Here is a 16,621-nt window from a genome sequence, read left to right on the forward strand (position 1 = left end):
TTTATTTTCTCAAAGTGAAGAAGGCAGGCAACTCAGGCCTTCCAGCCCAGTGCTGTCCTCGAGAGGATCCAGCTTTAGCTGCCATCTGCCCACAGCTGCATAAGACAGCTCAAGCGGGATAAGCCGAACTACTGAATCCAGTCAACTAACAAAATATGAGAGAATAATGTCTTGGATTTAGTCACTCTGGTTTGGGATGGTTTGTTGTGTATACATGGATTATCGAATCAGTCATTCTTGAAGAAGGACTCTCCCCTGATGGCAGGATGGTAATAAGACCCCTGAAAATCAGATCGTCCCCAGAGAAGAAGAAAACAAGGGAGAGGAACGAGCCTAAATTAAAGACTTACTCAAAAGAGACTTGAGTTTTAACCTCTAGTGATAGAAGTCAGAGGAGTAATGGCTCTGAGGGATAGATGGGTTGGCTGGAGAGGGCATGAGGGAGACTTCTGGATTATTGGCAATGCCCTATACCTTGATCTGGGTGGTGGTTACACGGCCACATACATATGAAAAATTCACTGGGCTGTACACTTAAATACTAAGTGGGAATGGAGTTCAGGAGCTAATTTCTATTATAGAGTAATAAAGAAAAGTTCACCAATTCTGTGAAATGTACACCTGCCACAAACATAAGTGAAAACAAAGGAAGGCAGACACATGAAGTAAACAAATATTTATATAGAAAAAAGTATTATTTATGAGTCTAAACACTGAGTGACCAAGATGCCAAACAGAAACATAAGAACAGGGAACTTGAGAATATAAAATTATAACATTGCTGGAATACTCATTCTTGTAACTCCTATTTCAATGAGTTAAATTAGAAGTAGACTATACCCTTTTCAAGATCATCATCCCTGGAATTAGAGATGGAAGGAAGCTTTGAAATCCTCCTTCACTGGTTCTCAAACTGGGCTGCACACTGGAATCACCTGGAGAGCTTTAAAAAATACTGACGCCTGGGGCCCACTCTAGAGATTCTGATGTAATTGGTCTGAGGTGTGGCTTGGGAATCAGGATTTTTAAAAGCTCCCCAGGTGATTTCAATGTGCCGCCAGGGTTGAGAATTATGGGTCAATTTCAGCCACTCTTCTCACAAATGAGAACACAGAGGCCCAGGACTGGCAAATGGTTTGCTAAATATCCATTAATTGGCTGCAGCCAATTTTCTCTGATGTGCTCTAATAGGAGGGAGCTGTGGTATGGACAATACCAAACAGTGAATAATCTAAAAATAATTTATATTTGGTTCGGGAAAGCAGCACATGACTTCCTGGCTGCCGACTGGCCTGGCTAATTCAGTTGGGTCGAAATGAATGTGCTCTTTCCTGCATTGACACTGACAACCCAGCTCTGTGCTGAGATGTGGAAGGAAGGTGGCTGAATTAAACACCAGCTGTGGCCAGTTCTCCAGTGGGCAACAGACACGGTGTCAATGGCACATAGTAACAATATGGATGTAGGGACTTGTCTAACAGAGGATTCCACGATGCAGCAAAGCTAGCTTTCTCCTCCTCCTATACTCTATGAGGGAGGGGGACCAGAGGCATAAAGAGGGAATGAAGGAAGAGGGGCTTATGTTTTTCAAGGAGCTATTTGGTGCCAGGTTTCATAATAAGCATTTCTATAAACAGCATATGGTCTTAGCTCCATAGAGTTAGGCATTCTGGAACCCACATTATAGAGATGAGGAAACTGAGGTTCAGAGAGGTTGTATAACCCAAAGCAGAGCCAGAATAGAAACTCCAGCTTATCACACTCAACACTTTCTGACCATCTGTCTGTCGAAGAGGGAGAGATGCAGATGGACTTGGGTCAGATCCTTAGATTGTTAAGTGCTGCTAAGCAAACTTCACCTCCTGATTTTTCAGTTCTAACAGTCTAAAGGCAGCAACAAAGAGACCTCCAGAAAATACCTGTGCAGCCATGAGAATCTGTCTCCAATCACAGGAGCATAACTGACCAAGAGCCCCAGCTGCCACTCTCTGAAATCTGTCACCCACATTTATGCTGAGGCCACATTTCCCAGGCATTGTGCTGCTCCTCTCCAATGTCCAGTAGAAATATGAAGGTGGGCCTGTTCCTGGGAGGCATGGGACTCCTCTGATAAAAGTCTTGCCAAATTATCCTCAGATGGCACCCAGCCAGGATGCTTCTGCCCATCCTTCCTATCCTCTCTCCTCACTGAGGTCTGACCTGCATTGCAGTCTGATGGCTCTCAGCCTTTTCCAGCTCTTCTGTTTTCTCTCACAGAGGCATTTCCCTTGATAAAGTCCCTCATGTATTTAATCCTACCTTGGCATCTACTTTGCAGAGGACCTGGATGACAGAAATGCCCCTACCTAATGGTGCCCCCAACTATACACACATCACAGTGGGGAAGGCGAGGAGAGAAAAGGTCATCTGCTGACTCATCAAGGGGAAGCTGGTCTGAAATTTTTTTAAAAAATTGTAGGTACATAGGTGTATAAATTTATGGAGTACATAAGATACTTTGATACAGGCATACAATGCATAATAATCACATAAGTGTAAATGGGGTATCCATCACCACACATATTTATCCTTTTTTTTTGTTTTTACAAACGATCCAATTATACTCTTTCGGTTATTGTAAAATGTACAATTGTTGACTATAGGCATCCTGTTGTGCTATCAAATACTAGGTCTTATTCACTCTTTTTATTTTTCTGTACCCATTAACCATCCCCACTGCCCCCTCTCCTGACTACTGTTGCCAGCCTCTGGTAACCTCTCTATGTCCATGAGTTCGATTGTTTTAATTTTTAGCTCCCACCAATAAGTGAGAACATGTGAAGTTTGTCTTTCTGTGCCTGGCTTATTTCACTTAACATAATGACCTCCAATTCCATCCATGTTGCTGCAAATGACAGGATCTCATTCTTTTTATGGCTGAATAGTACTCCATTGTGTATATGTACCACATTTTCTTTATCCATCCATCTGCTGATGGACACTTAAGATTGTTTCCAGAACTTGGCTACTGTGAACAGTGCTACAATAAACATGGGAGTGCAGATACCGCTTCAATATACTGATTTTTCTTTTGGGTATAAGCCTAGGAGCGGGTTGCTGGCTCATATTGTAGCTCTATTTTTAGTGGGTTTTTTTTTTTTTTTTTTTTTTGAGACATGGTCTTGCTCTGTCACCTAGGCTGGAAAGCAGTGGCACAGTCTCGGCTCACTGTAGCCTCGACCTCTTGGGCTCAAGCAATCCCCCATCCTTAGTCTCCCGAGTAGTTGGGACTATAGGCATATACAATCATGCCTGGCTAATTTTTTATTTTTATTTTTTTGTATTTTTGTAGAGACAGGGTTTTGCCATATTTCCCAGGCTGGTCTAAACACCTGAGCTGAAGCGATCCACCCTCCTCAGCCTCCCAAAGTGCTGACATTACAGGTGTGAGCCACTGTGCCCGGCCCTCTATTTTCAGTTTTTTGAGGAACCTCCAAACTGCTCTCCATAGTGGTTGTACTAATTTATATTCCACCAACAGTGTACAAGGGTTCCCTTTTCTCCACATCCTCTCCAGCATTTGTTATTGCCTGTCTTTTGAATAAAAGCCATTTTAACTGGGGTGAGATAACATCTCATTGCAGTTTTCATATGCATTTCTCTGATGACCATATTTAGCACCTTTTCATATACCTGTTTCCCATTTGTATGACTTATTTTGAGAAATGTCTGTTCAGATCTCTTGCCCATTTTTTAATTGTATTAGATTTTTTCCATATAGAGCTGTTTGAGCTCCTTATATATTCTGATGAGTAGTTTGCAAATATTTTCTCCCAATCTGTGGGTTGTCTCTTCACTTTGTTTCCTTTGCTGTGCAGAAGCTTTTTAACTTGATGTGACTCCATTTGTCTATTTTTGCTTTGGTTGCCTGTGCTTGTGGGGTATTACTTATGGTTCAATCTTGGTAGGTTGTATGTGTCTAGGAACTTATCCATTTCTTCTGGGTTTTCCAATTTCTTGTCATATAGTTGCTCATAGTAGCCTCTAATGATCCTTTGAATTTCTGTGATATCAGTTGTAATGTCTCCTTTTTCATCTCTGATTTATTTGGGTCTTCTCTTTTCCTTAATCTGGTGAAAGGATTTTATTTTTTAAAAAACTGTTCTGTTGAACTTTTGCATTGTTTTCTTTATTTCAATTACATTTATTTCTGCTCTGCTCTTTATTATTTCTTCTACTAATCTTAAGTTTGCTTTGCTCTTGCTTTGCTAAGTCTTTAAGATGTATTATTAGGTTGTTTATTTGAAGTTTCTGTTTTTTCTTTTCTTTTTTTTTTTTTTTTTGAGATGGAGTCTTGCTCTGTCACCCAGGCTAGAGTACAGTGGTGCAATACTGGCTCACTGCATCCTCTGCCTCCTGGGTTCAAGCGATTCTCCTGCCTCAGCCTCCTGAGTAGCTGGGATTACGTAGCATGAGCCACCACACCCAGCATTTTTTTTTTTTTTTTTTTTTTTTTTTTTTTTTTGTACTTTTAGTAGAGACAGGGTTTCACCATGTTGGCCAGGCTGGTCTCGAACTCCTGACCTCAGGTGATCCACCCACCTCAGCCTCCCAGAATGCTGGGATTACAGGCGTGAGCCACTGCACCCAGCCAGTTTTTCTACATTTTTGATGTAGGTACTTATAGCTATAAACTTCCCTCTTAGCACTGCTTTGCTGTATTCCATAGGTTTTGGTATGCTGTGTTTCCATTATCATGTGTTTCAATAATTTTTTCAGTTTTCTTCTTAATTTCCTCATTGACCCATTGGTTACTCAGACACATATGGTTTAATTTCCATGTGTTTGTATAGTTTCCAAAATTCCTCAATATTGATTTCCAGTTTTATTCCATTGAGATCAGGGAAGCGACTTGATATTATTTCAGTTTTTTAAAATGTTTTAAGACTTGTTTTGTGGCCTAACATATGGTCTACGCTTGAGAATAATCTATGTGCTGAGGAGAAGAATGTATATTCTGCAGCCATTGCATGAAATGTTCTATAAACATCTATTAGATCCATTTGGTCTGTAGTGCAGATTAAGTCCAATGTTACTTTGTTTTCTGTCTGGATGATTTGTCCAATGCTGAAAGTGGGGTGTTGAAGTCTCCCACTATTATTATATTGGGGTCTATCTCTCTCTTTAACTCTATTAATATTTGCTTTATATATCTGGGTGCTCCAGTATTGGGTGCATATATACTTATAATTGTTATATCCTCCTGCTGAATTGACTCCTCTGTCTGGCCTCTTTTTACAGTTTTTGTCTTGAAGTCTATTTTATCTGATACAGGTATAGCTACTCCTGCTCTTTTCTGATTTCCATTTGTATGGAATATCTCTTTCTATCCCTTTATTTTGTCTACGAGTGTCTTTATAGGTGAAGTGTGTTTCTTGTAAGCAACAGATCATTGGTTCTTTTTTTTTTAATCCATTGAACCACTCTATGTTTTTTGATTGGAGCATTTAGTCCATTTACATTCAATGTTATTATTGATAAGTAATGACTTGTTTTCTGGGGAGAAAACCCATTTTCTGGGGAGAAATTCAAGTCGGCTACAGAAATTTGCATAAGTAGCAAGGAGCCTAATGTTAATCCCCAAAATCATGGGGAAATGTCTCCAGGCAATGTCAGAGAACTCTGCAGCAGCCCCTCCCATCACATGCCTGAAGGGCCAAGGAGGAAAAAGTGGTTTCGTGGATGGGGTCCAGGATCCCCGTGCTGCGTGCAGCCTGCGGACTTGGTGTCCTGTGTCCCAGCGGCTCCAGCCATGGCTGAAAGAGGCCAACATACAGCTCGGGCTGTGGCTTCAGAGGGTGGAAGCCTCAAGCCTTGGCAGCTTCCACATGGTGTTGAGCCTGTGGGTACACAGAAGTCACAAGAACTGAGGTTTAGGAACCTCTGCCTAGATTTCAGAATATTCATGGAAACGCCTGGATGCCTGGGCAAAAAGTTTGCTGCAGGGGCAGGGCCCTCATGGAGAACCTCTGCTAGGGCAGTGCAGAAGGGAAATGTGGGGTCAGAGCCCCCACACGGCATCCCTACTGGTGGAGCTGTGAGAAGCGGGCCACTGTCTTCCAGACCCCAGAACAGCAGATCCACTGACAGCTTGCATCGTGTACCTGGAAAAGCTGCAGACACTCAATGCCAGCCCACGAAAACAGCCCGGAGGGAGGCTGTACACTGCAAAGCCACAGGGGCAGAGCTGCCCAAGACCATGGGAACCCACCTCTTGCATCAGCGTGACCTGGGGGTGAAACCTGGAGTCAAAGGAGATCATTTTGGAGCTTTAAAATTTGATGGCACCCCGGATTTAGGACTTGCATAGGCCCTGTAGCCCCTTTGTTTTGGCCAATTTCTCCCATTTGGAATGGCTGTATTTACCCAACGCCTCTACTCCCAGTGTATCTAGGAAGTAACTAGCTTGCTTTTGATTTTATAGGCTCATAGGCAGAAGGGACTTACTTGCCTTGTCTCAGATGAGACTTTGGACTGTGGACTTTTGCGTTAATGCTGAAATGAGTTAAGATTTTGGGGACTCTTAGGAAGGCATGATTGGTTTTGAAATGTGAGGACATTGAGATTTGGAGGGGCCAGGGACAGAATGATATGGTTTGGCTGTGTTCCCCCACAAATCTCAACTTGAATTGTATCTCCCAGAATTCCCAAGTATTTTGGGAGGGACCCCAAGGGAAGGTAATTTAATCATGGGGGCTGGTCATTCCTGTGCTATTCTCGTGATAGTAAGTCTCAGGAGATCTGATGGCTTTATCAGGGGTTTCTGTTTTTGCTTCTTTCTCATTTTCTCTTGCCACCACCATGTAAGAAGTACCTTTTGCCTCCCACCATGATTCTGAGGCCTCCCTGGCCATGTGGAACTGTAAGTCCAATTAAACCTCTTTTTCTTCCCAGTCTCCAGTATGTCTTTACTAGCAGCATGAAAACGAACTAATACAGGTATCTATTGTAGTCTTCACAGTCTGGGATAGTTTGTACCTATACTTCTTGGGAAGGCTTTCCAGGCATTTGAAGGAACTTGGGTGTTGTGATCCAAGTTTTTGGCTGCTGCAGCCATACCTGCCTTAGGCGGCACCCCAGGCCCAGTAATGCTGTGTAATGCCCCAAGACCTTGGTGGTCTTGGATAAGATCCAGAAGAATTCTCTGAATTGCCAGGCCTAGACTTGTTCTCTTACCTTACTTTCTCCCAAATGTAATCTTTCTGTGCTGTGCTGCCTGGAGCTGGGGGAGGGATGACACAAGCACCCCTATGTCCATCACCACTGGGACTGCACTGGGTCAGACCTGAAGCCAGCACAGCACTGGGTCTTGCTCAAGGCCCACAGTAACCACTACCTGGCTATTGTGTATATTCACTCAAGGCTCTAGGGCTCTACAATCAGCTGGACAAAGCCAGCCAGGCTTGTGTCCCTCCCTTTAGGGCAGTGAGTTCCCCTCTGCCTTGACTGGGTCCAGAGATGCCATCCAGGAACAGGATCTGGAGTCAGAAAACTTCAGAATTTACCTGGTTCACTATTTTACTGAGGCTGAGCTGGCACCCAAGTCACAAGACAAAGTCCTTCCCACACTTCCCTCCCATTTCCACAAGAAGAGTCTGTTTGTGGTCACCACCACCCCAGGCACACAGCAACTACTGCCTGGCCACTGCCAATGTTCACCCAAGGTTGAAGTCCTCTTCAGTCAGTTTGTGATGAATACTGCTAGGCCTGGGACTCTCCCTCCAGGTCACTGGGCTCCCCTCTGGCCCAGGGCAAGACTAGGAATGCCATCAAGAGCCAAGGCCTCATACTGGGGACTCCAAGAGCCTGCTTGGTGCTCTATTCACTGTGGCTAAATTGGTACCTAAGCTCCAAGACAAAGTCACCTTTACTCTTTCCTCTCCTTTTCTCAAGCAGAAGGAGTCTCCCCCAATAGCCACCACAGCTGGGAATGTGCTGGATCATACCTAAAGCCAGCACATCTGAGTCTCACCCAAGGCCCATGATGAGTACCACCTGGCTACTACTGCTGATTATTCAGGACCCAAGGGCTCTTTTGTCAGCAGGTGATGAATCCTGCCAGGTTTGGGTCCTTTCCTTCAAGGCAGTGGGTTCCCTTCTGGCCCAGGTAGGTCTAGAAATGTCATCAAGGACCTAGGGCCTGGAATGGGGGCCTCAGGACTGCCTGGTGCCCTACCCTACAGTGGCTGAGCTGGTATCCAAGTTGCAAGACAAAGTCCTCCTTACTCTTCCCTCTCCTTAGGCAGAAGGAATGAGTCTCTCCTAGAGCTGCGAGCTGCACTGCCTGGGGCGAGGGGAGGGGTGGTATAAGCACTTCCTTGGCCACCCTGGCTGGTGTCTCACTGGACTGTGTGCCCCTGAAGTCTACTGGCTCCAAGCCCAGCACAGCATCAAGACTTGCCCAGGAATTGAAGTCCTTGTGGCTTAGACTGTCTTTCAAGTTTATTTAGGACTCCAGAGCACTTTAGCCCTTCTGGCTAGGACTGGTCTAAATGCTCCCTCCATGGACACCAGCTGAGTTCTGCCTCATAATGCTTTCTGCTGTGACATAGCAGCACTAAGTTCCAATGCAAAGTCCCACAGTTACGGCACTCTCCCTCCCCTAAATGCACAGATTCTCTCCATGCCACACAACCACTGCTGGGGCATGGGGGAGGGGTGGCATCAGCAATTCAAGACTGTCTTTCCTACCCTCTTCAGTGCCTCTTTCAGTGATAGGAAGTTAAAAACAGGTACTGTGATTTCTCACCTTATTTTTGCTTCTTATGAAGGTGCTTTATTGTGTGGAAGTTAATTTGGTGTTTCTGCAAGGAGGATGATTGGTGGAGGCTCCTATTCAGCCATCTTGCGCCACCTCCTCCCTCTTTTCTGGTCTGAGATTTTGAAGGTGAAGACTACAGAGGAGCAGCTTTCTCAATGTTTGCCTTTGTCATCGGTCTCAGTGCTATGAAGGAAGGTGGTTTAGGCAACAAGTAATTGACTAGCATTTCAACTAGCCCTGATTGGGGGTTAATTGTCAATAAGTCACTTGTTATTGCAGGTGACCACAAGCCCCAACTTGGAAATGGTAGTAGGTATTCTTTTTTGATCTTGTCATGTATTTCAACCCTGCAGCCTCAGTAACTCCTAATAGGGAGGTTTTCCTGTCATCTTTTACTCCTCCTGAAGGAGGAAAGTAGATAAATGACATGATGATTCTAAAACACCTAGAAGGAAAGTGGTGCATGCCCACAATGCCATTTAGCATTGTTTTGGAAGTACTTGCCAATGCCACTAAATAGCAACAAAACAGATTAATATCTAGAAACAAATTTAGCAAAAATTGTGTGAGATCAATATAATGAAAACTTTAAAACTCCACTGACAACTGGGCCTCAATGACCCTGACAGAACTGCTCAGCACCGGGTTAGACAATTCCCAGTGATAGCAAACGATTCACCTGCTTGAGCCTTACTGACCCTGGAGAGGTCAAACAACTCGCCTTTCATACACAAGCCAACCAATCCAGAGCCCATAACCCCAACTTTCCTCTTCATGGCCATCTTTATGGTGCTCTCACATTCTGGGAGATTATCTCCCTACCCAATCACCCCAGGCCCACATTCAGACAGCTAGGGACAGCCTCTCCACCATTTCTGAGTATATCGACATTGTTCAAATAAACCAATCCTAAACTTGTTTACCCTGCCTCATTTCTTTCTTCCTGCAGTAATCACAATAGGGTTTTAGCCCACTTGTTCTCATTCTCTTCCTACCGAGACCTCTACTTGGGAACTCTGAGTAATAACTATTTTTTCAATACCAACAGTCTCCTGATATGTTGGCCTTACTGAATGATAATATTTTCTGTTAACACACTCTATTTTAAAACACACTCTAATTAAAATGTCAGTTTTTTTGCTACTAAGGTTAATACGGAAAAATCATCAAGTGAAAATAACTGCCGGGTCTGGTGGCTCATGCCTGTAATCCCAGCACTTTGGGAGGCCAACGTGGGTGGATCACCGAGGTCAGGAGTTCGAGACTGGCCTGACCAACATGGTGAAACCTCGTCTCTACTAAAAATACAAAAATTAGCTGGGTGTGGTTGCGGGCACCTGTAATCTCAGCTACTAGGAAGGCTGAGGCAGGAGAATCGCTTGAACCCAGGAGGAGGAGGTTGCAGTGAGCCAAGACTGCACCATTGCACTCCAGCCTGGGCGACAGAGGGAAACTCTGTCTCAAAATAAATAAATAAAATAACCATAAAAATTCTGAAATGCAAGAGTAATGTAGGGTGGTGGGGAGAGGGGATGGATGGAGTGGCTGATGGAGGGTAGGGAGCCAGGGATGGCACTACGAACCATTAAATGGTTTGATGAATGTAGTGGGTATAAATCTCAGTCCACAACAGTGAAAGAAATATTTATTTTCAGTAATTCTATCTAATTTTAATTTTGACCTTCATTTTGCCAGGGTGGAAACAAAACTTCAGTCATTTTAGGGCCTCACACTCACCAGCCCCCCATCCCCAGCATTGCTCTAAGAACCGCTGGGCTTACTTAATACCCAGGCATCAGGGTGGACTTCTGATCCTTGGTAGTTCATCTATCCACCCTGCATCCTTGTTTTAAATTGTCTGCTATAGCTTTTGTGATACAAACCCTTCCTGGATTACTTCCTTCCCAAGACAAGACGGTGAGGGAGATGGGAATTTAGCTCACCATGAACATTATGAATTTGTGACAGGGGTGCACCCCAGGTGCGGCAGGAGCATTCAGAGAAAGGAAGGCTTCATGGAAGAGGGGACCGTTGAGCTGGGCCTTGAAGCACATAGCCAATTCCACATGGCAAAAATGGGTGGGTGTGTACAGAGCATCACAGCAGAAACAGCACAAGCAAAGCTGGGGCTGAGGTGAAACCAGGTCTGACTTCCTGAGCCTAAATTGACTGTGTAATGGGGAGGCAATTCCTGGAAATATGGAGGGACCAGGGAAGTGAGCCTTGGGAGTGAACTACATGGCTGTAGATTAGCCACTCCACAGAGCAGGCTCCAGCAACCACTGCATAGAAGGAAAATCATGGATCTTGCCATCTCTGCAGGTATTTCTAGGCCCTGAATCAAAATTTAAAGTGGTTCCTTCAAACTTTGAAACAGGAGATCCAGGAGTTTCTATGTGTTCCTTTCATAGCTCCCTAATTGGAAGAGTGACCATACAACCTGGATGTGTCATGGGTTCACTGGCCAGCTAGCCCCTCTTCTAAAAGAGAGGGCTCTGGAAGGGAGGGAAGATTCAAGATAATCTAGCAAAAGCCAGAGGCAATCCTGCCAGTCAGATCAGAATCCAAGGCATACACTTTTATCTCCATTTCTTCCCAGAGTAAAGTTTATAGGATTGTCAATTTCTTCTTTCCATATTATTCCATTTATTCAGATTAGCAGAAGCAAATGCAACCAGAAAACACCAGATAATTCACACTTCATCTGTATTTTACTCTCTGTAATAGTCAGTACTCAGTTTTCTTGGGGTTTCTCAGTCACAATTCCCATCTGGAATGTAACTAGTTTCCTACTTTCTTAAAACAGTCATATGATGTTCTACTGTAATCACTTTATATTTGCATTATTTCAGAGTCATGGGCTGCTTCTTCATTGGCATGCACTGCTTCCCCACTGCCTAACTGTCTTGAAAATAATAAAGGAACAAAAACATTTTGGGATTAAATATAATTTTCCATTTCATTTGCTTTTTCCTTCAGTGTCCAAAAGTCCTACCATTTTCTTGCAATGGATTTGAGACTTTTTTTCCCTATGGCACATACACTCACTTCACAAAATAAGCTGAGCTACTTCAAAGTAGCATGTATGAAATAACTGTAGAACATCTCCACTGAGCTATTGTTAACCATCATGAGTTCCCATTTAACATGTAGTTAGTGAACTCTTACAGAGTACTATGGCTATATAGAGAAGTGAAAATACACAACCCCTCATTTCCAGGAAATGTCTAATTTACTTGAAGTAAGACCCAGTTACTTGAGAAAAGGGAAACCACTATGTCTACTTTTACATCCACCGCTAAGCAGGGATTCCAGGTGGTGTTCTCTTCTCTAAATTCTCACCTTCCTAAAATGCAGTGGCACTTATTGAGCGCCTTTTATATGCCAGGCATTGGGCTAGGAGCTTCTGGGTGGCTTTCTGAATCCCCAAATAATCCTACGAAATATGAAAGATTTCTGGAAAGACTATTAGTAGAGAAAGTAACCTAAGAAACCATTTCACTTTGGGAGGTTGAAGTGGGAGGACAGCTTGAGCCCAGGAGTTGAGACCAGCCTCAGCGACAGTGTGAGACCCATCTCTACAAAAAACTTTAAAAAAGTAGCCAGTTGTGGTGGCATGTACCTATAGTCCTAGCTACTTGGAAAGGTGAGGTGGGAGAATTATTTGAGCCCAGGAGTTCCAGGCTGCAGTAAGCTATGACTGTGCCACTGTACTCCAGCCTGGGCAACAGAAGAATACTCTGTCTCAAAATAATTAATAAAACTTACTTCCCATTCATCTCCTCAACCCTGGATTCTGGGTTTTTCTAAATTAAGAAAACTGCCATAATCTTTCGAAGCTCAGTTTTTATGAGGCAATTGGGTATTATTAACACATATAATAGGATCACATAAGAAATTCATTATTAAACTAGGGGCTACAAAGTATTCTATCAAATATCTATCAACCAATAGATTCATTTTAGAGGGGTATTTTCAATATTTTATCCTTCTAAGGAAAATCTTCTATGAGGAGATTAATTTCAAGATCATTTTTACTAAATAAGCAGTCAATGGATTCTGCCAATTAGTGCCCCTGGACTAATGCGGTCTTTATACACTTAGACTGACCTCTGCTGGACAGTCTAATAACCTGTCAGCATTTTTTTTTTTTCTCTGAGAGAGTATGATTAGGAAAGGGGCATTTTCCCCAAATTTTATCTAGTATTTAGTAACAGATTTACACAGTTCAATTTACAAATATTAATCAAGCCCTCTACACCACCTAATGGCAAAATCTTATATTGCATTTGGCTGCCAGAGGTGTGTCCGGAGGCAGAGTGGGAGGAGACTGATGAGGTTACATAAACTATCCAGTCTGAATGCTCCTTTTCATAGTCTCTTCCTCCTGTGCAGGACATAAGAATACCTGAGAAATGAGGCTGCTTCCACGAGCCTGTCATGGGCCAAGTCACAGTATCTTCTGGGTTCACCCCTAAAACTGAAGTCTACCACTTCATGGCGGTCACTTGTGCCTAAACTAGCCAGTGTAGACAAGTCTGATATGGGTGGTGCAAAGCAGCTGAATTTTGATATAAAGTCCTATGCTTCAATTTATGTAAAACTGCAGATAAAAAACATGAATGGCCCTTAAAATAAGTGATGCTTTTCCATTTCAAATATTCTTTTAAAATAATGCCTGCTTCTGATAATAAAAATTACATAATTATTTTTAAAATTCTATAAAGGAAAAAATTAAATAAAAATTGCCTACAATTCCATCTACCAAGCTGTATTACAATGTTAGTTTATTTTGTGCCGACCTCTGTTCTGTAAGCAAGCAGGTATGCATGAGTATGGGTATTTCCTTACTTCACTGCATTTCATTTTGTAGCTTGCCCTTTTCACACGTTGTATTGTGATTATTTCTCAATTAATAAATAATACAATTTTTATTTTATGATGATAGACCATCATTTATGTAACCAATGTCTTACTATTAAACATTGGAACTGTTCCTAAATAAAACTATGCTACATGGCCTTTTATATAAATATTTGACCAAATATTTTATTATTTCTTCAGGATATATTCCCAAATAAGCTCACTGGGGCCTGGCACAGTGGCTCATGCCTATACTCCCAGCACTCTGGGAGGCAGGGGCAAGAGGATAGTGTGAGCCCATGAGTTTGAGACCAACCTAGGCAACATAGTGAGACCCTGTCTCTACAAAAATAAAATAAAAGATTAGCCAGGAATGGTGGTATGCGCTTGTAGTCCTAGCAACTCGGGAGACTGAGATGGAAAGCTCACTTGAGTCCAAGGAGGTCAAAGATGCAGTGAGCCGTGATCATGTCATTGCACTCTAGCCTAAGCAACAGAGCAAGACCCTGTCTTGAAAAAAAAAAAACTCACGGGGTCAAAACTTATGCGGTATGAACATTTTTAAGATTCCAAATACAAGCAATGCTAGAATTACTCTACAGAAATGTACCAACTTCAACTTCCATCAGCAGCATGGGAGTCTCCATTTTCACTTCCACTTCACCAAAATTCAGATTAATTTAGAAAGTTCTTTGCCAAGTGGATAGGCCAGGGGAAAAAAAAAAGGGATTTTCAGTATAACTTACATATTCATATTCATACTTTTATTGAGCATTTATATTTTTTCTGTGAATTGTACATTCATGCCCTTTGCCCATTTTTCTACTGGCACCTTAATATTTTTCTTATATATAAGAGTTCTTTATATTTTTATTTATTTTTTATTTTTGAAAGGGAGTCACACTAAGTCTGCTGCCCAGGCTCAAGAGCAGTGGCGGGATCTCGGCTCGTTGCAACCTCTGCCTCCCAGGTTCAAGCGATTCTCGAGCCTCAGCTTCCTGAGTAGCTGGGATTACAGGAGTGTGCCACCATGCCCGGCTAACTTTTTTTTTTTTTTTTTTTTTTTTGAGACGGAGTCTTGCTCTGTCCCCCAGGCTGGAGTGCAGTGGCGCAATCTCGGCTCACTGCAAGCTCCGCCTCCTGGGTTCACGCCATTCCCCTGTCTCAGCCTCTCCGAGTAGCTGAGACTACAGGCACCCGCCACCACGCCCGGCTAATTTTTTTTTTTTTTTTTTTTTGTATTTTTAGTAGAGACGGGGTTTCACCGTGGTCTCAATCTCCTGACCTCGTGATCCGCCCGCCTCGGCCTCCCAAAGTGCTGGGATTACAAGTGTAAGCCACTGCGCCCGGCCACTTTTTTATTTTTAGTAGAGACAGGGTTTCACCATGTTGGCCAGGCTAGTCTTGAACTCTTGATCTCAAGTGATCCACCCGCCTCAGCCTCCCAAAGTGCTGGGATTACAGGTGTGAGCCACTGTCCCCAGTCTGAGTTCTTTATAGATTAAGGTTAACTCTGTTGGTCTAAATGTGGTATGCTTGAACTTAGGTCACTAGTCCAAATATATCCTGAAATTATTAGTTTGGGTGTGATGTGACTTTGCCTTTGGCTCAGTAAATTCTTTCCAGGAAAAAAAAAAAAACTCATAAAATATAGGACCAGCCCCATTAAATACTGGGGACACTTAGGTACTGAGTGGTCAAAAAATAAAATAGGAAGCAGAAAGAGCCTACGTATCTCAACTAACTGAACATGTCTCTACATTAGATAATTCTTACAGCTTTTTTCTTCAGTTTTTAAAAGATAGGTAACTGCCTTAGTCTGTTTAGTGTTGCTATAAAGGAATATTTACTAAAGCTAAGTAACTTGTTTTAAAAAGAGGTTTATTTAGCTCACAGTTCTGATAGCTGGAAGGTTCAAGACTGGGCATCTGGTGAGGGCTCAGGCTGCCTCCACTTATGGGGGGAGACAGTGTGTGCAGAGTCCACACGGGGAGAGAGAAAGCAGGAGAGAGGCAGGGAAGGTACTAGGTTCCCTGTGGGGTGCTAGGTGTCCTTTTTGTTTTTGTTGTTTTTTGAGACGGAGTTTCACTCTTGTTGCCCAGGCTGGAGTGCAGTGGTGCAATCTCGGCTCACCACAACCTCCACCTCTTGGGTTCAAGTGATTCTCCTGCCTCAGCCTCCTGAGTAGCTGGGACTACAGGCATGTCCCACCATGCCCAGCTAATTCTGTATTTTCAGTAGAGATGGGGTTTCTCCATATTGGTCAGGCTGGTCTCGAACTCCCGACCTCAGGTGATCCGCCCACCTCAACCTCCCAAAATTCTGGTATTACAGGCATGAGTCACTGCACCTGGCTGCTAGGTTCCTTTTAACAACCAGCTATAGTGGTAACTAATAGAGGGAGAGCTCATTACCCTGAGAACTCACCAAACCTTTCATGAGGGATCCATCCCCATGACCCAAACACCTCCCATTAGGCCTTACCTCCACCACTGGGGATCAAATTTCTACATGAGGTTTTGGGGAACAAACATCCAAGCTATAGCAGTAAAATAATATTGATATGTAAATCAACATTTAGGCAGTTACAATGCTATTATATAATAAAAGCTCTCCATTCATCTGTAAGTAGTTTTGTGGCAGAATAACTTTTTCTGTTACTTTTTCTAACTTTTTCTGTTTTTAATCAATTCCTTTACTGTAAAATGTCATTTTAAAATGTTTATTTTATTTTGCACAATTTTTACAGTAGAGTAATTTTGCTGTGGAAAATAAAATTTCATCTTGCAAGAAAGAGAAAACTCAAGACCACCAACTGGCGTCTTTATTTACATATTAGAGCGGGTCAGCCAATGAAAATCCTAGAAAAAGAAGACAACAAACATTCAGTCAAAAGAAATGATTGTCTCAAATTATATCCTCATTGTTTCACTTGTGCTAAAACCTAAAAGTCCTACA

The 16,621-nt window shown here is 42.9% G+C and overlaps 2 protein-coding genes across 8 annotated transcripts in view; both read right to left on the reverse strand.

The window, feature by feature from the left end:
• Positions 1 to 16,287, reverse strand: part of COLQ (collagen like tail subunit of asymmetric acetylcholinesterase) — a 116,593-nt gene extending 100,306 nt beyond the window's left edge. The window contains exon 1 of the mRNA XM_063610772.1: positions 8,789 to 16,287. The gene's annotated coding sequence lies outside the window, so the exon portion shown is untranslated. The remainder of the gene's footprint in view (positions 1 to 8,788) is intronic.
• Positions 16,288 to 16,371: 84 nt separating this feature from the next.
• The window catches only part of HACL1 (2-hydroxyacyl-CoA lyase 1), a 41,870-nt gene continuing 41,620 nt past the window's right edge, over positions 16,372 to 16,621 (reverse strand). For all 7 annotated transcript variants that reach the window (XM_055295491.2, XM_063610762.1, XM_055295492.2 and 4 more), the window contains one exon: positions 16,372 to 16,524. In XM_055295491.2, the coding sequence (XP_055151466.2) occupies positions 16,492 to 16,524 (33 nt within the window). In that variant the 3' untranslated portion in view covers positions 16,372 to 16,491. The remainder of the gene's footprint in view (positions 16,525 to 16,621) is intronic.

Source organism: Symphalangus syndactylus, chromosome 10 (assembly GCF_028878055.3).
Source record: "Symphalangus syndactylus isolate Jambi chromosome 10, NHGRI_mSymSyn1-v2.1_pri, whole genome shotgun sequence".
Lineage (NCBI taxonomy): Eukaryota > Metazoa > Chordata > Mammalia > Primates > Hylobatidae > Symphalangus > Symphalangus syndactylus.